The sequence below is a fragment of the Hyposmocoma kahamanoa genome, unplaced genomic scaffold, assembly GCF_003589595.1.
Source record: "Hyposmocoma kahamanoa isolate Upper Pololo Valley unplaced genomic scaffold, ASM358959v1 87, whole genome shotgun sequence".
In the NCBI taxonomy this organism is placed as follows: Eukaryota; Metazoa; Arthropoda; class Insecta; order Lepidoptera; family Cosmopterigidae; genus Hyposmocoma; species Hyposmocoma kahamanoa.
Genome location: NW_020654422.1, coordinates 6,579,994 through 6,597,214, shown reverse-complemented (window position 1 = coordinate 6,597,214; position 17,221 = coordinate 6,579,994). Strand labels below are relative to the sequence as shown.

General features: G+C 35.1%; 3 protein-coding genes across 3 annotated transcripts in view; 1 reads left to right on the top strand and 2 right to left on the bottom strand.

The window, feature by feature from the left end:
* Nucleotides 1-5,870, bottom strand: part of LOC113235324 (probable dolichyl pyrophosphate Glc1Man9GlcNAc2 alpha-1,3-glucosyltransferase) — a 7,195-nt gene extending 1,325 nt beyond the window's left edge. The window contains exons 1-6 of the mRNA XM_026470986.1: nt 5,707-5,870; nt 5,350-5,622; nt 5,133-5,280; nt 3,956-4,198; nt 3,485-3,590; nt 9-207 (exon numbers count right to left, since the gene is read on the bottom strand). Coding sequence (XP_026326771.1) covers nt 9-207; nt 3,485-3,590; nt 3,956-4,198; nt 5,133-5,280; nt 5,350-5,622; nt 5,707-5,774 — 1,037 coding nt within the window. The 5' untranslated portion in view covers nt 5,775-5,870. The remainder of the gene's footprint in view (nt 1-8; nt 208-3,484; nt 3,591-3,955; nt 4,199-5,132; nt 5,281-5,349; nt 5,623-5,706) is intronic.
* Nucleotides 5,871-10,047: 4,177 nt separating this feature from the next.
* Nucleotides 10,048-11,601, top strand: LOC113235232 (proteasome maturation protein). Its single transcript, XM_026470864.1, has 4 exons — nt 10,048-10,133; nt 10,240-10,398; nt 10,696-10,797; nt 11,344-11,601. The coding sequence occupies exons 1-4, from the start codon at nt 10,131-10,133 to the stop codon at nt 11,503-11,505; spliced, it is 426 nt and encodes a 141-aa protein (XP_026326649.1). The 5' UTR covers nt 10,048-10,130; the 3' UTR covers nt 11,506-11,601.
* Nucleotides 11,602-11,762: 161 nt separating this feature from the next.
* Nucleotides 11,763-14,485, bottom strand: LOC113235231 (2-oxo-4-hydroxy-4-carboxy-5-ureidoimidazoline decarboxylase-like). Its single transcript, XM_026470863.1, has 3 exons — nt 14,263-14,485; nt 13,063-13,216; nt 11,763-12,508 (listed from the first exon to the last, which is right to left on the bottom strand). The coding sequence occupies exons 1-3, from the start codon at nt 14,444-14,446 to the stop codon at nt 12,328-12,330; spliced, it is 519 nt and encodes a 172-aa protein (XP_026326648.1). The 5' UTR covers nt 14,447-14,485; the 3' UTR covers nt 11,763-12,327.
* Between the last annotated feature and the right edge of the window lie 2,736 nt (nt 14,486-17,221).

Genomic DNA, 17,221 nt, shown 5'->3' with positions numbered 1-17,221 from the left:
CTGCTTACCTTACAAAACTTAAAGTCCTATATCTCCTGTCTGCCCCAAGGTACCATAACTTTACAAGAGCAGGTACCATAGAAATCACTGTGAAGAAAAAGGTCACACTTGGCTTTATAGATGGAAGTACTGCATGGTCATACTCTTGCACCAAACCGCCTGTCATTGCTGCTTCTGATTTCACTACTTCTATTCCTAGTTTGGGTACTGAAAAGAATAATTTTGCTATGAGATCCTGATGTTTAAATTTTACACGCATTTTATTAACTTAGCTTTAAATCTAACTGTTTCAAGCAAAGGGATCCCAATTTTTGTGATAATTTTTTATACTTAACGCTATAAAACTAATTATTCTGGCAAAACATTAGAAATAAGTCTTTTTTGCACGATATTTCCCTTGACGTGTTTTGTGTTACAGAACACTGACTGAAAGACTACGAAGCAATTAACAACATAGAAAATTATGTAATAATCAATTCGTTCATAAGAAGGAACTTAAGTAAAGGCGGATCTATGATTATTATTAAACGTAACTTAAAATTTAAAGAGCGTAAGGATATCACAGATCTTTCTACTGAACGAACTATTGAGATTTCATGTGTGGAATTGGATCAGTTTGTCGTCTTATGTATATACAGGCCCCCTCTGCTAATTTTAACGAGTTTGAATTAATTATGGAAGATAGTTTAAAGTCGATTTTTCCAACCAAAAAAAACGTAGTAATATGTGGAGATCTCAACGTAAACCTGTTGGAAAACCGTTCTACTTCTGTAAGACTCATTAATTTATTTAAAAGTTTTAACTTGATTAATGTTTTCTTAGAACCAACTCGCATCACTGCCTCCTCTTCTATTTGTACTGATAACATCTTTTGTAACGCCGTGTCTAAATCAATAATAAATTGGTTAAGATCAGACCGTAGTGGCCAATTAGCTTCTTTTAATTGCAAAATGAGCAAGAAGGTAAACCAATTTCTCTGCAGACCGATTACCACAGAACGAATCATTAGATTTCAAAATAATATCGGCAATACTTTAAATTTCCTACCCCTTATACCGGAGGTTCCATATACTTTATATAGCACGATATTTGGTTTAATTAGAAATGAATTTGACAATGTTTAAAAAATTTAAATCAAAAACATTAACTTTCCATAGAGAAACTAAATTCAACGACTGGGCAACAGTAGGCATTCATAAGAGTAGATCTCGTTTGTATGAGCTATATGCTATGAAAACTAATAATAGTAATTCCAATTTTATCGAATAGGAGCCCTATACCCCACCTACGGTGGGGTTGGGCTGCGGCGCGTGGTCGGTTTCAGATTACGGGGTGTGCTTATGCTCTTCATTGACACAGCGATTAAGTACAATGGGCGCTTGATGAGGAGGTTCCAGATTCGATCCCTGATTTGAACCAAAAAAAAATTTTTAATTGGTTGTAGTCAGGGTATTCTGGATATTGCCCACAGAATTATCGTTACTCTGGTACTCATAGTACAGGAAATTCCCTACTTTGAAATCAGAAATTTGGAGCGATTGTGTGGTATTTTTCCTTAAATCTCTTTTTGGCATAGTTTCCAAGAAAAAAGAATCTAACAGAGAGACGGTCGAGATACAACAACGCTATAAGTATCTTATTTCCACTACATTGGGAAGTATGCCTTACATTTTGAACAATTGTGAAATCTTGTACCGTAATAGAGTCTCCATATACTACCTACGTAAGGTGGCGTGCGGACGCTTCGGGCTTCGCTCTCCGCTACACCTAGGGCATCGCCCTCCGCTACACCTCGGCCTACGGCCGTAAAAAGTAAATGTTCACTGCAAATTATTATTAAACACCCATAGAGATCCCCATATGCCGATTTTCAGCTGAATTAGAGCAAATTTCCATATGCCGCCAAAAAGATTGTATGGCAGCCATATAAAACAATGGCGAAAAATAAATTTTGACCGCAAATTATTATTAAACACCCATAGACTCCCCCACATGCCGATTTTCAATCGAATTAGAGCAAATTGTCATCTTCCGCCAAAAAACACTTCTATGGTAGCCATATTGAAAAATGGTGAAGAACCAATTTTGATCACAAATTATTATTAAGCACTCCTAGAGTTAGATTAGATCAGACTAGATTCGAACATTTTTTACTTCCCGCGCAAATTGACCAGGGTGTATCTCATAAAAATGCACAAAAATCATGTATTATAGTTTTTGCAGGCCGTTGATCACTCGTTTACATTTTCCACATTCAGGTCTTCTCATATTTGATTCTTTGCCTTGGAGCCTATCCGCGTATAACGGTATAAATATATTTTTTCCACCATATCGAGAAGTATGCGTTCTATTTTTCTAAGCGAGTCAGGATTTGTAGCTTTATTTTATATTAGAAATTATTCAAAAATATTTAAAAAAGTATGTGTAGCTGCTAAGGTCAAGTTTCACAGCGACAAAATTAGACAATCAATAAATAAATCTAAAACTACTTTCATCATAATATATAAAGAATCAGGCAGGGTTAAACAACACGATAGAGATATAGTACTAGAATTAGACGGCAAACTTATAAAATCTAAAGACAAGGTAGCCCAAGCTCGGTCTTTTCGGAAATTGCTGTGAACGCTACAGAATCATTAAATTCCTCCCCTTCTCTTGCTATTGATGTCCTTTCGAATTTCCGTCATGTTAATCCACAAGACATCATAAAAGCTTTTAAATCAATACATGTAAAACTGAAGATCTCTGGGGCATATCAACTAAAGTTACAGACTCAGGTATTGATCTAATTTCCCTACATTTAGCTGTAGTTTTCAAGAGGTGCGTTGACGGTGTTTTTCCCGATTTAATGAAATGCAGCAAGGTTTATTCCCTTATTCAAAAGTGGTAGGAAAGTTGATCCTAGCAGCAAGGTAAAATATTCGAAAAGGTTATGCTGACTCAATTACTGTCCTATTTCAGTAAGAATAATATTTATCAAAGTGAACAATACGGGTTTACTAGTGGTAGATCGACTAGCGATGCGGGGGTAGCGTGACTAAAACACATCTTTGATGCTTGGGAAGAGTCCCAGAACACTATTGGTGTTTTCTGTGACCTCTCAAAGGCATTTGATTGCGTTGACCATATTACTCTTATTAGGAAGCTGGAATATTACGGTGTAAATGGCAAGGCGTCGGAACTTGTCTCGTCATATCTTAACGGTAGAATACAGAAAGTAGACACAAATGGAGTGACTTCTTTGGGTTCTCCAGTAAAAACCATTCTTATTTCTGATTTATAAAGGAATGATCTGCCCTTCTTTACTCTGACTCCCTAAGTAATGAAAGTGTTTATTCACAAAATTTAGCATAAAATATTACATACATACATACATTTAGCCTGATGTGTCCCACTGCTGGGCAAAGGCCTCCTCCTGATCCCTCCACGCATCCCGATCAAAAAATATAAATATTAATAAAATATTAATTTCTTAAATACTTACAACAATGTTGTAGGATTTTGTCAGCAAAGTTGTATAAGGCCCAGAAATTTGGCGCCCAATACGCATGACATAAACCTCTTTTGAAAGGAAATAACCTCGAGATAATCTGTGAACATTACACATCTAAAAGTGGACTATATATTATATCGACAGTGTTTTGTAGAAAGGGCCAAAGCACCATTTCGAATATTTTTTCAGGGGAGCGTGTTTTAGGTTTTAGCAACTGTTTAAAAATATTTACGTCCTGTTTTAAAATTCAATCTTGATTTTGTTTGAATTCAATTCCCCAATGAAAATTCAATGAAAATGTTAAAACACCGACAATATGAGACATTATGTTCAAGTTTATTATTATACTGTAACTGATAGATTTATAAGCCATTTACTAAAACTATTGGAAATATAACATTTTGAATATCACAAGAAATTACTTTATAATAAATGACACCATATTGAATGAACATGGTTTACCTGTGGTATATGCTGAATAAACGGGCCAAAGGAGATTGCAAATACTCCAACAACAACAACACCAAGCTTGATTAAATTCATAAAAGAGAAAGAGTACCAAGGTGTATGTATGCCATCAGTTGAAGATACGGAAAAACAGTATGCTCTTAGCAGATGGACAATGTACACTGGTGCCACATATAGGTATATGTGTTTTAGATTTAGTAGAATAGCAAACCAAAATGCTGCTTGTAGATAGTTGCTCTGTAATAAAGAATAAAATTGGAATAAGAATTTTGAGAAAGTTAATCACATCGAGTATATAACCAGAGACGAAATGACATTAATTTGTTTCAAGACTTGGGACGGATGGCCCTTATTTTGTCTCTATTTCTGTTTATATACTCAATGGTTACTCAAATGGTTAAAATAATTAGAGCCTCATTAGCAGATATCACAAAAGACAGAATATATTTTATAAAATTTCAAGTAATACACAGAGAGTGGATAATACCTCTGAAATCCCAGACCAATAAGGCAAAAATACAATATAGTTATATTTTTACTTGCAATTACAAACTTTTCTTCTAAATATACTGCTGTAGTACAGTAATTACTAGATACACATTAAAGCTGTGAAACAAAGTACAATACAACAACTGTTTTCACATTTCAGAGGGAGGTATTACACACTCCATATTTCTTCAAGTTTAGGTAAATATAAACTTATTCTGCCTATTGCAACTTCTCATTAACCATGACAATATAAGAAAACTTGAATACGACTCTGACACGGGAACATGATATTGTAAGAATAAACATTTCATTACAACATAAAAATTATCACATCCATTGATTTTGTGCTGTACTGTGTAAAAAACATTGTTTCTCAGGGAAGTCTCCTCTCTGTCCACATAGATTTAAGAAGCTTAAATTAATGGTTATTAATATTAGATTGGCACATTCCGAGCCCTATCTAATACAGCCCTATATCGCCTTAATGAAAACTAAAAATAGAGGCAGGACAAGCACAATTTAATTATTGAAGAATTTTCCACTTTTCAATTTCTTAATCTCTTTTTCCAAAATATTCATATTTTAATTCCACATTCCAGGTTTTATTACAGTAGATTTTTATTTCTATTGAATTGTTATTATTCATAAGGAATTAAAATAATTATGTTAAATAAGACCTTACCCTTATCATATTGGATATGGAAAACAAAAGGAAACCATATAAAAAGCCATTGTACTGAAAATGTATATGATCCACCATCAGCAATCCAGGATTTGTGACTAATAATACAAAGACCAAAAGCTTCCCATCGCTTACAAGTCTGGAACAACTTAAATAACAACACAATTTAGTAGAAATACACAAGTCTAACAAAATATATTAGTGTGCGAAATCTTACCTATGAACACTAAATATATAAACAAAATCCAGTAAAATCACAGATAGCCTCTGGAACAGAATGGTCATATCCGACTCATAGTTCAAGTTAGTCAGATATAGCATTTTGGGGTCGAAAATCTTCGCTATATAGGAAAGGCCATACTCCAACCAAGCAAAAAGAGGTGGATAATCTAATGTCCATTCAGAGGTTTTGTCATAATACCACCGGTCTAAGGAGAGGTTGTGCGTCACCGCCAACCAGTTTCGATGCACTTCAAAATCCGTAGAATGGCTGAAAGTTCAAATCAAAGATAAAAATCAATTATTTAGCAGCGTGTAACAAGAGGTTATTTTACAAGGAAGACTATAAACTTACTAAAATGGTATGAACAGTAGCTTTACTGTAGTAATTAGTAACGCTATTTGGGCAATCATTTTAAACATACATTTCCTATAAATCAATAGTTGTTTTTAAAGATTTTAATCAACACCGGCTAAAACAAAACAAATACCCATAAACTCGAACTAGGGAATGTTGCCGACACCAAAAATGACAGTGACACAAGAAAATATTTTTTTTGTTTTTTTTTTTGTTTTTGGCCTTCCGTGGTGAGCGTTGAAACGAATGATGACAAGAAAAATTAACTTCATTTAAAAACAGGGAAACCTTTTCGTATGTTAAGGAATTTTGGAAACGGATCCGGAGAGAGGAAGGAAAAGTGTTGTTTTTATTTTGATTTTCAATTATTTTGTGAAATCTAGTTTAAAGTGGAATAGGATAGTGCTATTGTGCTTTAATCGCAGAATAAAACGCGAAATTATACGAATCTCGAACTAAAATACCCGTATCGGCCCGTTCTAAGGAATCCCGAGTCAATCCAAGCACGCCGCCTCAAATTGCCTATTCTCTATGTGGCGGCCATATTTACAGAAACATAATTAAACGATGACGTAGCTCAAAGGACTTGTATCCAAGCCAAAATTATAAATAAAAAAATTATTTAGGTATCCGCCATGACGTCACAAGAACTCTTTAGTGATGGGAAACCTCCTTCCGCGCTAAATCGATTGATTGAACGGAATACACGTATCCCATTCAATTAATCGATTCAAGTATTCGTTGATTACAAGTAATCGTGAAAAATTAAACACACAACAGCAGAAAAATACCGAAACAAGATAGTTATGTCCTTTATTAAAAGTTAAAAACAAAATTGATTACTCAATAATTTAAACTTTAATTTTTAATCAACTTCAAATATTAAAATTATTGTCCTTAAAATAGTATAAGCTTATTATATAACTGACTTTTTGTAATAGAAGATCTATTACAAATATCGATTGACTTAAATAATGAAAACCACGTGAATATAGGAACTTGCAACTGCCTTAATTAAATTTACTAGAAGGTTTTTCGTCGGTGATTGATCAAATTGGTGAATGGCAAGACAACTGAAAATATTACTGCTGACAAAACGTCTAAAATCTTACTAAAGTAACTTAAGGTTTACTTAATGTCAGCCTCGTGTAAAGTTTTTGTGATTTGATCATGATTTCTCGGATTTCTAACTCTGCTACTCTGCATATTTGGATAGCATCTTTGGTGGGATAAACTGGACCACCTTCGTCCTTGTTCTGAAGCATAGAAGCACCAACTAAGTGTTTTTCGATCGATTGATTGAACGAAATACGCGTAAACACGCGTATTCCATTCAATTAATCGATTCTAAATAGAATAATTTTTGTTCAAGTATTTGTTGATTACAAGTTGTCGCAATATTAATATAGTAGAAAAATATTAGAATAAGATAGTTTAGTACTTTATTTTGCTTTAAAAAAATTCAGACTTTCTTTTTTAATCGACTTCAAATATTAAAATTATTGTGATTCCAGTAAAATAAGCATATATAATAACACCTTTTTGTAATAGAAGATCTTATTGATTAACTTAAATAATGAAAACGCACCTCAATATATGAACTTGGGACTGATTTAATTACTAGATGGTTTTCCGTTTGGTAATTGATGAATGGCAAGACAAATGAAAATGTTACTACTGACAAAATATGGTTACATCTTATTAATCAGAAGAGGTTTACTTAGTGATGGCCTCGTGTGAAATTATTGTTATTTGTTTATTATTTCTCGGATTCCTAACTCTGCTACTCTGCATATTTGGATAGCATCTTAGATGGGATAAACTAGACCACATTCGTCCTCGAAAGCAACGAACTTATACGTATGACCAACTCCAGGTTCTTGTAAAGACAGGGCACAGTTAATTCTTTGCGTTATATATTTTTTTGTATTACCCGTAATTGTAAATAATTTAAAAAAATATTCGGACATTCGAGGCAACAACGTGCTGCAAAAATTATCGAAATTACAGATACTACTGATAATAGATACTACAAAACTGAAAAAAAACGACACGTCATAATAAAAGAGTTATAGAATATTTTTATAATATTGCTAAGGTCCATTGACTTACAAATAAATGGACGACGGGTCTATAACAAAAACCACGAAAGAAATGTCCCAAGTCAACCTATTTAAACGTAGTGACATGTAAAGGAATATGAAAAAGCTAAAACGTTGAATTTAAATTATAATGTCATCGCAGTACTGTCTAATTTTGCTTGCTTCGCTGTCAGTAGAACAAACGAAGACTAAAGCGTGAATGACGCTCTGCATACGATTTTAACTCCCTATAAGTTCGGATACTTTTTAGCGCGGACCTCGGACCTCGAACGTCGGTCCATATAATTGTAAGTCAATGCTAAGGTAAAATCGATCAGAATCGAGAACAATGTTGCCCAACGTATATGTTAAATTTGGCCAAAAAAAATGTACAAGCGGCCGTACCACAGAAATTGAATGCATTATGCAAAAGTGCATTCGTTCGATATGCATGGCGTATTAACAAAGGATCTGAAATATATCGCACCAAGTAAAAGCCGCAATGTAATACAAAAAGGCATACACTGAGTTGCATATTTTGTTTTCTTGAAATTCGTATAAAACCAAAAGAATTGTTTTTAAATTAAATTATTCATCTTCTTACAAAATCACTTGCCCGTGGAAGGAAACTTCCCTGTTTACCCGTTTACCCACAGTTATGGTGCTTTTGCAGTTTATAATGGCACAATTATGCATTTTGCGCGTTTTCGAATGGTGTTTATCCAAGATAACGGTCGAGCGCGTTCTAAAGTGTAGCAGCGGCAAGTAAGTGAATTTCACTTACTTTGGGCACACGAAGTACGTACACTTGCGGCGCTTTTCTAGATATATGTCTTGTCTGTGGATTTCATATTTGGTATTTTACGGCTTTGGGTACTTTATTTTTGAGCCAAAAAAATTTACAGCAAAAAGCAGTGTTGCCAGCAGACTAATTGGCAACAAACTTGGGCAATGGGTTAGAACCAAATCAACCCATACAGGTTTTAACTCATTTCTTCTCAAAATCGTGGGAGAAAACGGCGAATACGGAATTTGGTATAACAAAAAAAATCTTTATTATATGAGAAAAAGTGGCAACTGTACCGGTAGGTATTTTGTAGAGTTGCCACATTTTCATTAAAATCGAATCGTCATGTGCATCCCTAGTAGCAAGTGATGTTCGATTGACGATTTGATTTTAATGAAAATCGATTCAAGTGTATACGATAGAGTTTTTGTATAAATTCATTTCAATGCGATTTTCAAGCGATAATCATTCTCTAATAATAATAATAACATTTCAACAAAACTCGACTTACAAATATTTTCGCCGAGTAAATCCAAGTGCTTACCCATCTCTGGCAACAATCAAATTGATCAATATTTTGCGATATGTGTTAAGTACAATACTAATAAACAACGTTTAATGCTAAACTTACTTAATCAACAACAAAATAAAAACATGAGAAAAACCTTTTATTTTTTTCGATTCTTACGATACGTTGCCATTTGAAATTAAATGTTTTTTTAATTAATATTTGAGCGTCGTATTCTAGAACTCCACTCAATGTTCAAGCCAGGACTTGAGAATGATTTAATGCACTAGAAATCATACTCAACTCCTTGCCATTAGGGTCGTATTTCCAGTGCTTGAAATCATACTCAAGTCTGCTCAAGTCCCGACTTGAGCATTGAGTAGAGTTCTGGAATATGACCCTCAAAATCCCTTTATTTTTTTCCATCCTCTAAGTTCAAATCACAGATATTAAAATAATCAAATCAAAAGTTTTTTAATATGTTTCGTGCAAAAAATATCGATTTTGTGAAGAATCATCTTAGAGGATGGAAAAAACTAAAGGAATAGTCTAATTGTCGTATTCCAGAACTCTAATCAATGCTCAAGTCAGGACTTGAGTATGATTTATATAGCACTAGAAACTTAGAGGATGGAAAAAACTAGAAATCATACTCAAATCCTGACTTGAGCATTGAGTAGAGTTCTGGAATACGACCCTAAGGGAACCGTGGAGAGGTGTCGACAAAAATAATGTCACTGCATTTGTTGTATAATAGAAATCAAAGTTTAGTAAAGTATTTAAGCTATGGCTGCTGGCAAATTTGCACCCCAATCTGCGCTGGCTTGCGAAGAAAAAAATACAAAATATGGCAACAAATCACAAAATTTGATTTGTCATTTTATCGCTGATTAAAAATTGTGTTGTTGAATTTTCTGCATTGTAATATTTGTAGTTTTCTGCAATTTAAAATATTTTACTGTATTTATTTACTTTAATAAACGTGCCAGTACAGCGGACGATTACTGCTACCACTTAAAACAGATATTCGGTGTAAAAATTAAAAATGGTGAGCTTTTTAGGTTGTAATTGACCTTTTTCTTCATTCTACCTATAACAATTATGACCGTGTGTAATATGATGCATTTTATATATTTTTGTGTTATAATTTACAGAGTTTTGGCCTGCCTTCTGTGAAAGTTAAGCCAGAACATGTGGGCAACGTTAAAATACGCGAAGGGCCGTACGGCGTTCCAGACCCGTTCGTCGCCGGTGTCGGTGCAGCCAGGCCGAAATTGGGCACAGTTCACCCTTTGGAGGCGTCAGAACGTAACGTAAGTTTTGTGAATTCATAACTGAAGTCGCAGTCGCAGTGTACCCACTGCTAAGTAAACAATCCCAATTTTCAATGAAATTAGGAGATCAATTTTTGTAAATTTAATTATGGGGTACCTACAGCAAACACTTTAAGAAACTCATCAGTTCTACTGTAAAACTTTTCACAAGTGGAGGGAGCTCCCTCTCTCAATGCAATTATTATTGTGAACTTCCATGTAACTCGAATAACCCTGATGCTTTACTTTTGTAAATATGCATAGTATAGTATTTGATTGTAAAATTACTGCTTCCAGTACCACTTAAATGAGGAAAAGATGAATATGGCCATGCTCCGCAATATACAAGGTCTCCATGCACCCTTAAAGCTAACTATGGAAAAAAAATTTTGCTCTAAGGTGAGTTTTTTATTCCCGTTACATTCTATATTACAAGGTAATTGTCAAAAGTTAACTACAATTTAAAAATGTACTTTACTTGCCCAACAATGCGTATCTCAGTATAAAAATGGATCTAATGAAAATAGTAACAGTTTGATATTGCCTTAAGAATGTTAACCTGTCATGCATACACTCGCTAGAGACACACCGCGGCTCCAACAATTATGGTACTGTCACTACAGTACCATAATTGTAAAGGACACTTCCTAGAACCATCCTGTGCCCTAACATACAGCTGTGTTTTCATCCACAAATTAAAAAAAAATTAAAGTTATAAAAAAGTATAAACTTAAAAAATCATAATTGTTAGGGACACTGTGTGTTTCTCGAATGGATGACAGATTAAAAAAATTTTTTTTGTTATAGTTTCTACCCAATTTCTATTTTTTGCTATCCTGAACAAAAATTCAAATTTTAAATGAAAGCAGATTATGAAGTTAGGGTCATACTATTTATTATTTAGAAAATGCAACTCTGTGGTGATTATATATTTCCTTAATCCAGGTTGGCCGCTTACCATTCCTGCCCAGCTCTAACCTGCAGATGGAAGTCTTAACAGGTCGCTACCTTGATATTGGTTTTGAAGATATTCTTAACCCGAGGGATCTTTCTGAAGTTGGTGTACAACCTCATGCGGTGATGGAGAGATCTTTTGGCCTACTATAAGATAGTTAAGTCTTCTACCATAATCTCTGGAGTACTGTTTAAATAAATTGCTTTTTGTAATGACATATTTTGTTCTTTATTAAAATAATATCTTCTACATAAAATACGTATTTGGATTGTAATAATAAAAATAATAGGTTTTGCTAGAATGTCACATACTGCTTTAGGCTTAATATACTTTGCTTCAGAACAGAATTTCAAGTTAATTTTTCTAACGAAATTGTACAGTCAACAGCACATCAAGCTACACACTTTTGTTCGATTATCGCCTCCATTGCAATGGACCAAGATCTGTCAATGTGCAGCCATCTGTGCATAGTATAATAAACTTCGTCAATTGTGTAAAGTACAAACTAGATATGATTCGCAGCTGCCGGATTTCCCGAGACTCTGAGATAATTCTCTGGAGAAACGCATGCCTGTTTTTTGGCTTGTGTATGTTACACAATTGGCATAAATTTCATTATTCCTAGGGTTACAAAAAGTCGCTTCCATTCTGTTCCGGCAAGAGCAATATAAATTGAGCTGTGTGTTACAGTTAAGGAAAATGAGTAAAAGAAATTGATTTAAGAACTTTAAGAATACTTTAAACACATTAAATATTTTCTCATCATAGCATCCTTATAGAATGTACATGGTAATTGTAGACAATTAGGTGACTTTTAATATTTATTAGCATTTTTTTGATGAATTTTCAGCTGTACAAGCTAAGCTAGGAATAAATGTCTTATGTTACTTTTAACATTCATGTTCGGGCATCAGGCGTTCAAGAAATTTCACAGCTTAGCAGAGGCCGAAATGTAAGTGGTTTATCAGGTCAACTCAGTCCAATTGAGCAATATCCAGTATTCTTAGCTTGCATATTTTCTTCACCTCATTGATGCCGGTGGCAATCTCTTGTTCGCGTGTATTATCATACCGATGCTGCAGACCTTCAATAATTGATTGAAATTTATTTTCTCTAGCGCAAATTATGAAAGGAAATCCAAACTTCGTTTTGTATCTGTAAGAGGATATTTTATTACAAAGTACTCGTACTCCATCTAGCGGTATTACCGGAAACTGTAATGGCTGAGTTGGAAAATATGATCCGAAACACGCCTTCTCGTTACTACGTTGTTTGTGCCTTACGCCCTAGAGGGAGCTGTGGCCGCTATTTTAGTTTTCTGGGAAACTAATATTTTTGCTGGCGAATCCGTCACCACAACTTTCAGCTTGAACACAGGCCTCTCTAATAAAATTTAAATCCAAAGAATGACCATAAAAATCTATTCTTAGAACGGTCTTACATACATAATGGGATTCACACGGCAGCGTATAATAATAGAATTTGCATGACATAGTAAAACTACCGAGAAAGAGTGAGTTTACATAATAAACTTGGTTTGTAGGTTCTTGAGGGGTATCTACTATTTATTCTATTAGATTTCTGATACAGTCGATAGTCATGTCGTATTTGCAAGGTCGTCTGCCACTTTTCGTTAATACGACACTAATGAACACTACTTTCTTCTCATTGGAGATATGTCGAACGTTAATAGGCGTCATAAACGTTACCTTTGATTGCTAGATTGGATGACATTGACGTGCCAATCAGAGAGTTCGGTCAGTCCCGCACTTCGCTGCTCTCCGGCAGATTCTCGCGTCAGCTCGCTCAACCTTGTTAAATTCCCAGCCAAGTCAGGATGCAACTTCAAGATGCTAAGTTTTCCTGGTAAAAAAATGTTTTAAGTAGGTACATACAATGGTGCTTAGGTAAATGTGAAGATGGGATGAAAAGCGCAAACCATCAATCATGGATCCGAAACACTCCCGTGCTCCGAACCGAAACAATTACCTACTGTCAAATAAGTAATATTCAACCATTTATAAAAGATAATGTCAAGCATGAAACTTCATTAGCATTAGGCGTCTTTTAGTTTGGTCGTGTATTACTTATTTCCGGACCACGGATCTATAGCGCCCGTAATCCTAGGTCTGTGTTTCGGACGGAGAACGATTGTACAGGGCCAGAACAGTAAACCTTCTCATAGTCCTAGAAAATATTAATTATATAGGTAACACAATTGAGGATGAAATAGAAAAGTACAGAACGGTATATTGACCCATCTTGTTCTGTTGCGCTGGAGGCGTATTCTAACAAAAGTGTATAGTTTGATGTGCTGTTGACTGTACATGGAATGATGACATCGTGCGCATTTTATTTTATCGCAGGAGAGCGTAAACTGCATTAAGTTTGCGCTGGAAAACGTTTTTCAAAACTGTATTACAGCCCTCTAGATATATATTCTAATAGATAATTATACTTAATAGAGGCGTCACCTCTTGTAAAGACAGATAACGTGATACTTCTTGAATTGAAAAGCCAGGCTTTTGTCAGTGTAGTAAACGCAATTATGTCATGTCCAACGCGTAGGTTGAGTATCTGTCGTCGCAGCGGCGTTGCGAGCAGTATCTCATATTGGACGTAGTTTTTGTTTTTTTTACGCACACCCTCATGTATTGAGAGACCATTCATATTCCAAAAACGACGCGATGTAAGCCTTCTGTTTTACTTGGTTCAAATAGCATCTTCTCTGTCTTTTCCGTCCACGTTTGCCTTTCATCTTTTTCTTCTTATAAATTTCTGCGTCGGTACGTCATGTAAAGTACCGAACCCACCTTACCTTTTCTTCTTTCAATTGCCTCTTGACGGTAAAATACGAAAGTAACAAGTTATTATGTATAGATACGAAGTTACTTTGCTTAATGGCTTACCTTCTTCGGTGAGGTCGTCCAAATATTTATGAAACGCCTCACAAAGTTCGGACACAGTCCGAAACGGGCCTTTCTTTTTCACTTGCACAGCTGCATCCGGACACAGTTCTATCACATTACCAAATATAGACACAAATTGATCGTCGGCTAAAGAATTTATTTGAGATATATTTAGTAAAGCCATATTTATCGTGCCTTTTTGACGTGTAACACAGTAACTATGCGTTTTACTCGAGTTATCTCTTCGTATTTATTATCGTACGTTGTTTATATTACCAGAGGTCATTAGATCGAGTTATCTCGAGTATGATATTTTAATTAGTAAAATTTAAACAACATATTTTCTTTGAGAACTTGTTTCAGCTGACCAAGTGACTATAATGAAGTTAGTAATAATATTAGTAGAGCTCTTTGTGAAAGAGTTCGTCCAGGGAAGTAGGGGAGAGCGGGGCTGAACGTTCCGATTTTCAAATAACTTGCAGTTTTATACTGAAAATGAAGGATTTGATTTTCAACATGTGGAAAGTTGAACAAATGTTTATCGCTTTTTGTAATGGTATAGTCACTTCTACTAATATCTCAATAGTCTTTTTCATAGAGGCAAATTTTTGACAAATTTCGGAGCGGAACATTCAGCCCCGCTTTGGGGTGCGTTGTTCCGCCTTTGAGGCAAATTGTTCCGCCTAGATTATGACAGAATAACAAAGATTTTCTTACATAAAACCACCTATTTTATAATTGTACGTATGTAATGTTTATATTATGCACAACTAACTTAAAAAAAAACTACATTCTTATTCATCAGTAATATTATTCATCCCTTATTCCTTCATCTGAATCACAGTTGAGACACACATAAGTGACTCTATTATCTTGTCTAAATATTTGATATGAGCCCGTTTGTAGTTTGGCATCCTTAAAACAGAGAAAAATGGTCATAAAAATTTTAAGTATGACTGCAGGTCAATTGGGGAAGTTGTTCCTAGGAACAATCAGCCCCTCGAGGAAGGAACTTATAGCCCCAAATTACGTTTTACACGAAGACTGACATACCGGCAAAGTAATAGAATGAATCAAAAAAGTACTCAAACAATAAGATTCCTTACTAATGTCACTACGATTTAGAAAAGTTACGTATGAATCAGCCCACAATAAACAAAGACAGGCCAAAAAATTTAAACAAGAAAAAATTTACTTACGTGATATTTTATGACAGCTCCACGCACATAGCCACACACTTAGCCACACGTCGTCGCCGGAGTTACTGAAATGGCTGCCGGCAAGACGCATCACCGGACGCTTTAACGACGCGCTTCACATGTATTGCTACATATTTTCCTTGCAAAGTTATTGCTGTGAGAACAACTTACCCTGGGAACTACCAGCCCCGGTCTCCACATAGAGTTGAATTTAAATTTGAAATGTAAAGATTAACATGCTTTTTACCCTGTAGGGGAGACCGGGGCTGGTAGTTCCCGGGGTAAGTTCTTCTCACAGCAATAACTTTGCAAGGAAAATATGTAGCAACACATGTGAAGCGCGTCGTTAAATCGTCAGTTGATGCGTCTTGTCGGCAGCCATTTTAAATTACTCCGGCGACGACGTGTGGCTATGTGCGTGGAGCTGTCAAAATATAACGTAAGTAAATTTTTTCTTGTTTAAATTGTTTGGTCTGTCTGTTGATTATGGGCCAATCCATACGTAACTTTTCTAAATAGTAGTGACATTAATTAGTGACGAATCTTATTGTTTGAGTATTTTTTTGATTGATTCTATTACTTTGCCAGTATGTCAGTCTTCGTATAAAAACGTAATTTGGGGCTATAAGTTCCTCCCTTGAGGGGCTGGTTGTTCCTAGGAACAACTTCCCCAATTGACCTGCAATCATATTTAAAATTCTCATGACCATTTTTCTTTGTTTTAAGGATGCCAAACTACAAACGGGCTCATGTCAAATATTTAGGCAAGATGATAGAGTCACTTATGTGTGTCTCAACTGTGGTTCAGATGAAGAAATGAGCGATGAGTAATATTCCTGATGAATAAGAAAGTAGTTATTTTTTTTTAAGTTAGTTGTGCATAATATAAACATTACATACGTACAACTATAAAATAGGTGGTTTTATTTAGGAAAATTTTTGTTATTCTGTCATAATGTAGGCGGAACGATTTGCCTCAAAGGCGGAACAACGCGCCCCAAAGCGGGGCTGAATATTCCGCTCCGAAATTTATCAAAAATTTGCCTCTATGAAAAAGACTATTGAGAGATCAGTAGAAGTGACTATACTATTACAAAAAGCGATAAACATTTGTTCAACATTTCCACATGTTGAAAATCAAATCCTTCATTTTCAGTATAAAACTGCAAGTTATTTGAAAATCGGAACGTTCAGCCCCGCTCTCCCCTACCTATAAATGTACCTAACTAAAATGCAAGCTAGGTGAAGTAAGTGTTGCGGCTATAATGAGCGATAAACAAGTACCTACCTATTTTTTTAATAACTCTAATTTTTAGATTTAAATCAATAACAGTTTGTTTATTAGTATTAGTAGCACAAACAAAATAATATACCTATTGGACATATAGGTACTAACGCTTGAAAATGACACTAGGAGACGCCGTAACCCCCGCATTTACACGTTTGTAAAATGCCTAGGATAGGAAACCATTCGAGGTAGCAACAAATTCAGCATTTAAAGACGCCCTTTTTACATAATGTACGTGACTTGTACAATTTCCCACACCGTGTGAATAAATACTTACGCAGAAATCGCAAGAGACATTGGTGCGAGGTATTTCGCCGCAAGAACACAAATTGATCACGAAGCACGCGTTTGTTTCACGTCCCCCTTCGCCAGTGCGACTCTAAATCCCGGGTAAAGGGAAACAAAACCGACATTTATATGTCACTTGTATCGAGTGCGGGGGAAGTATAAATTAGCCACGATCCCGCAAGAT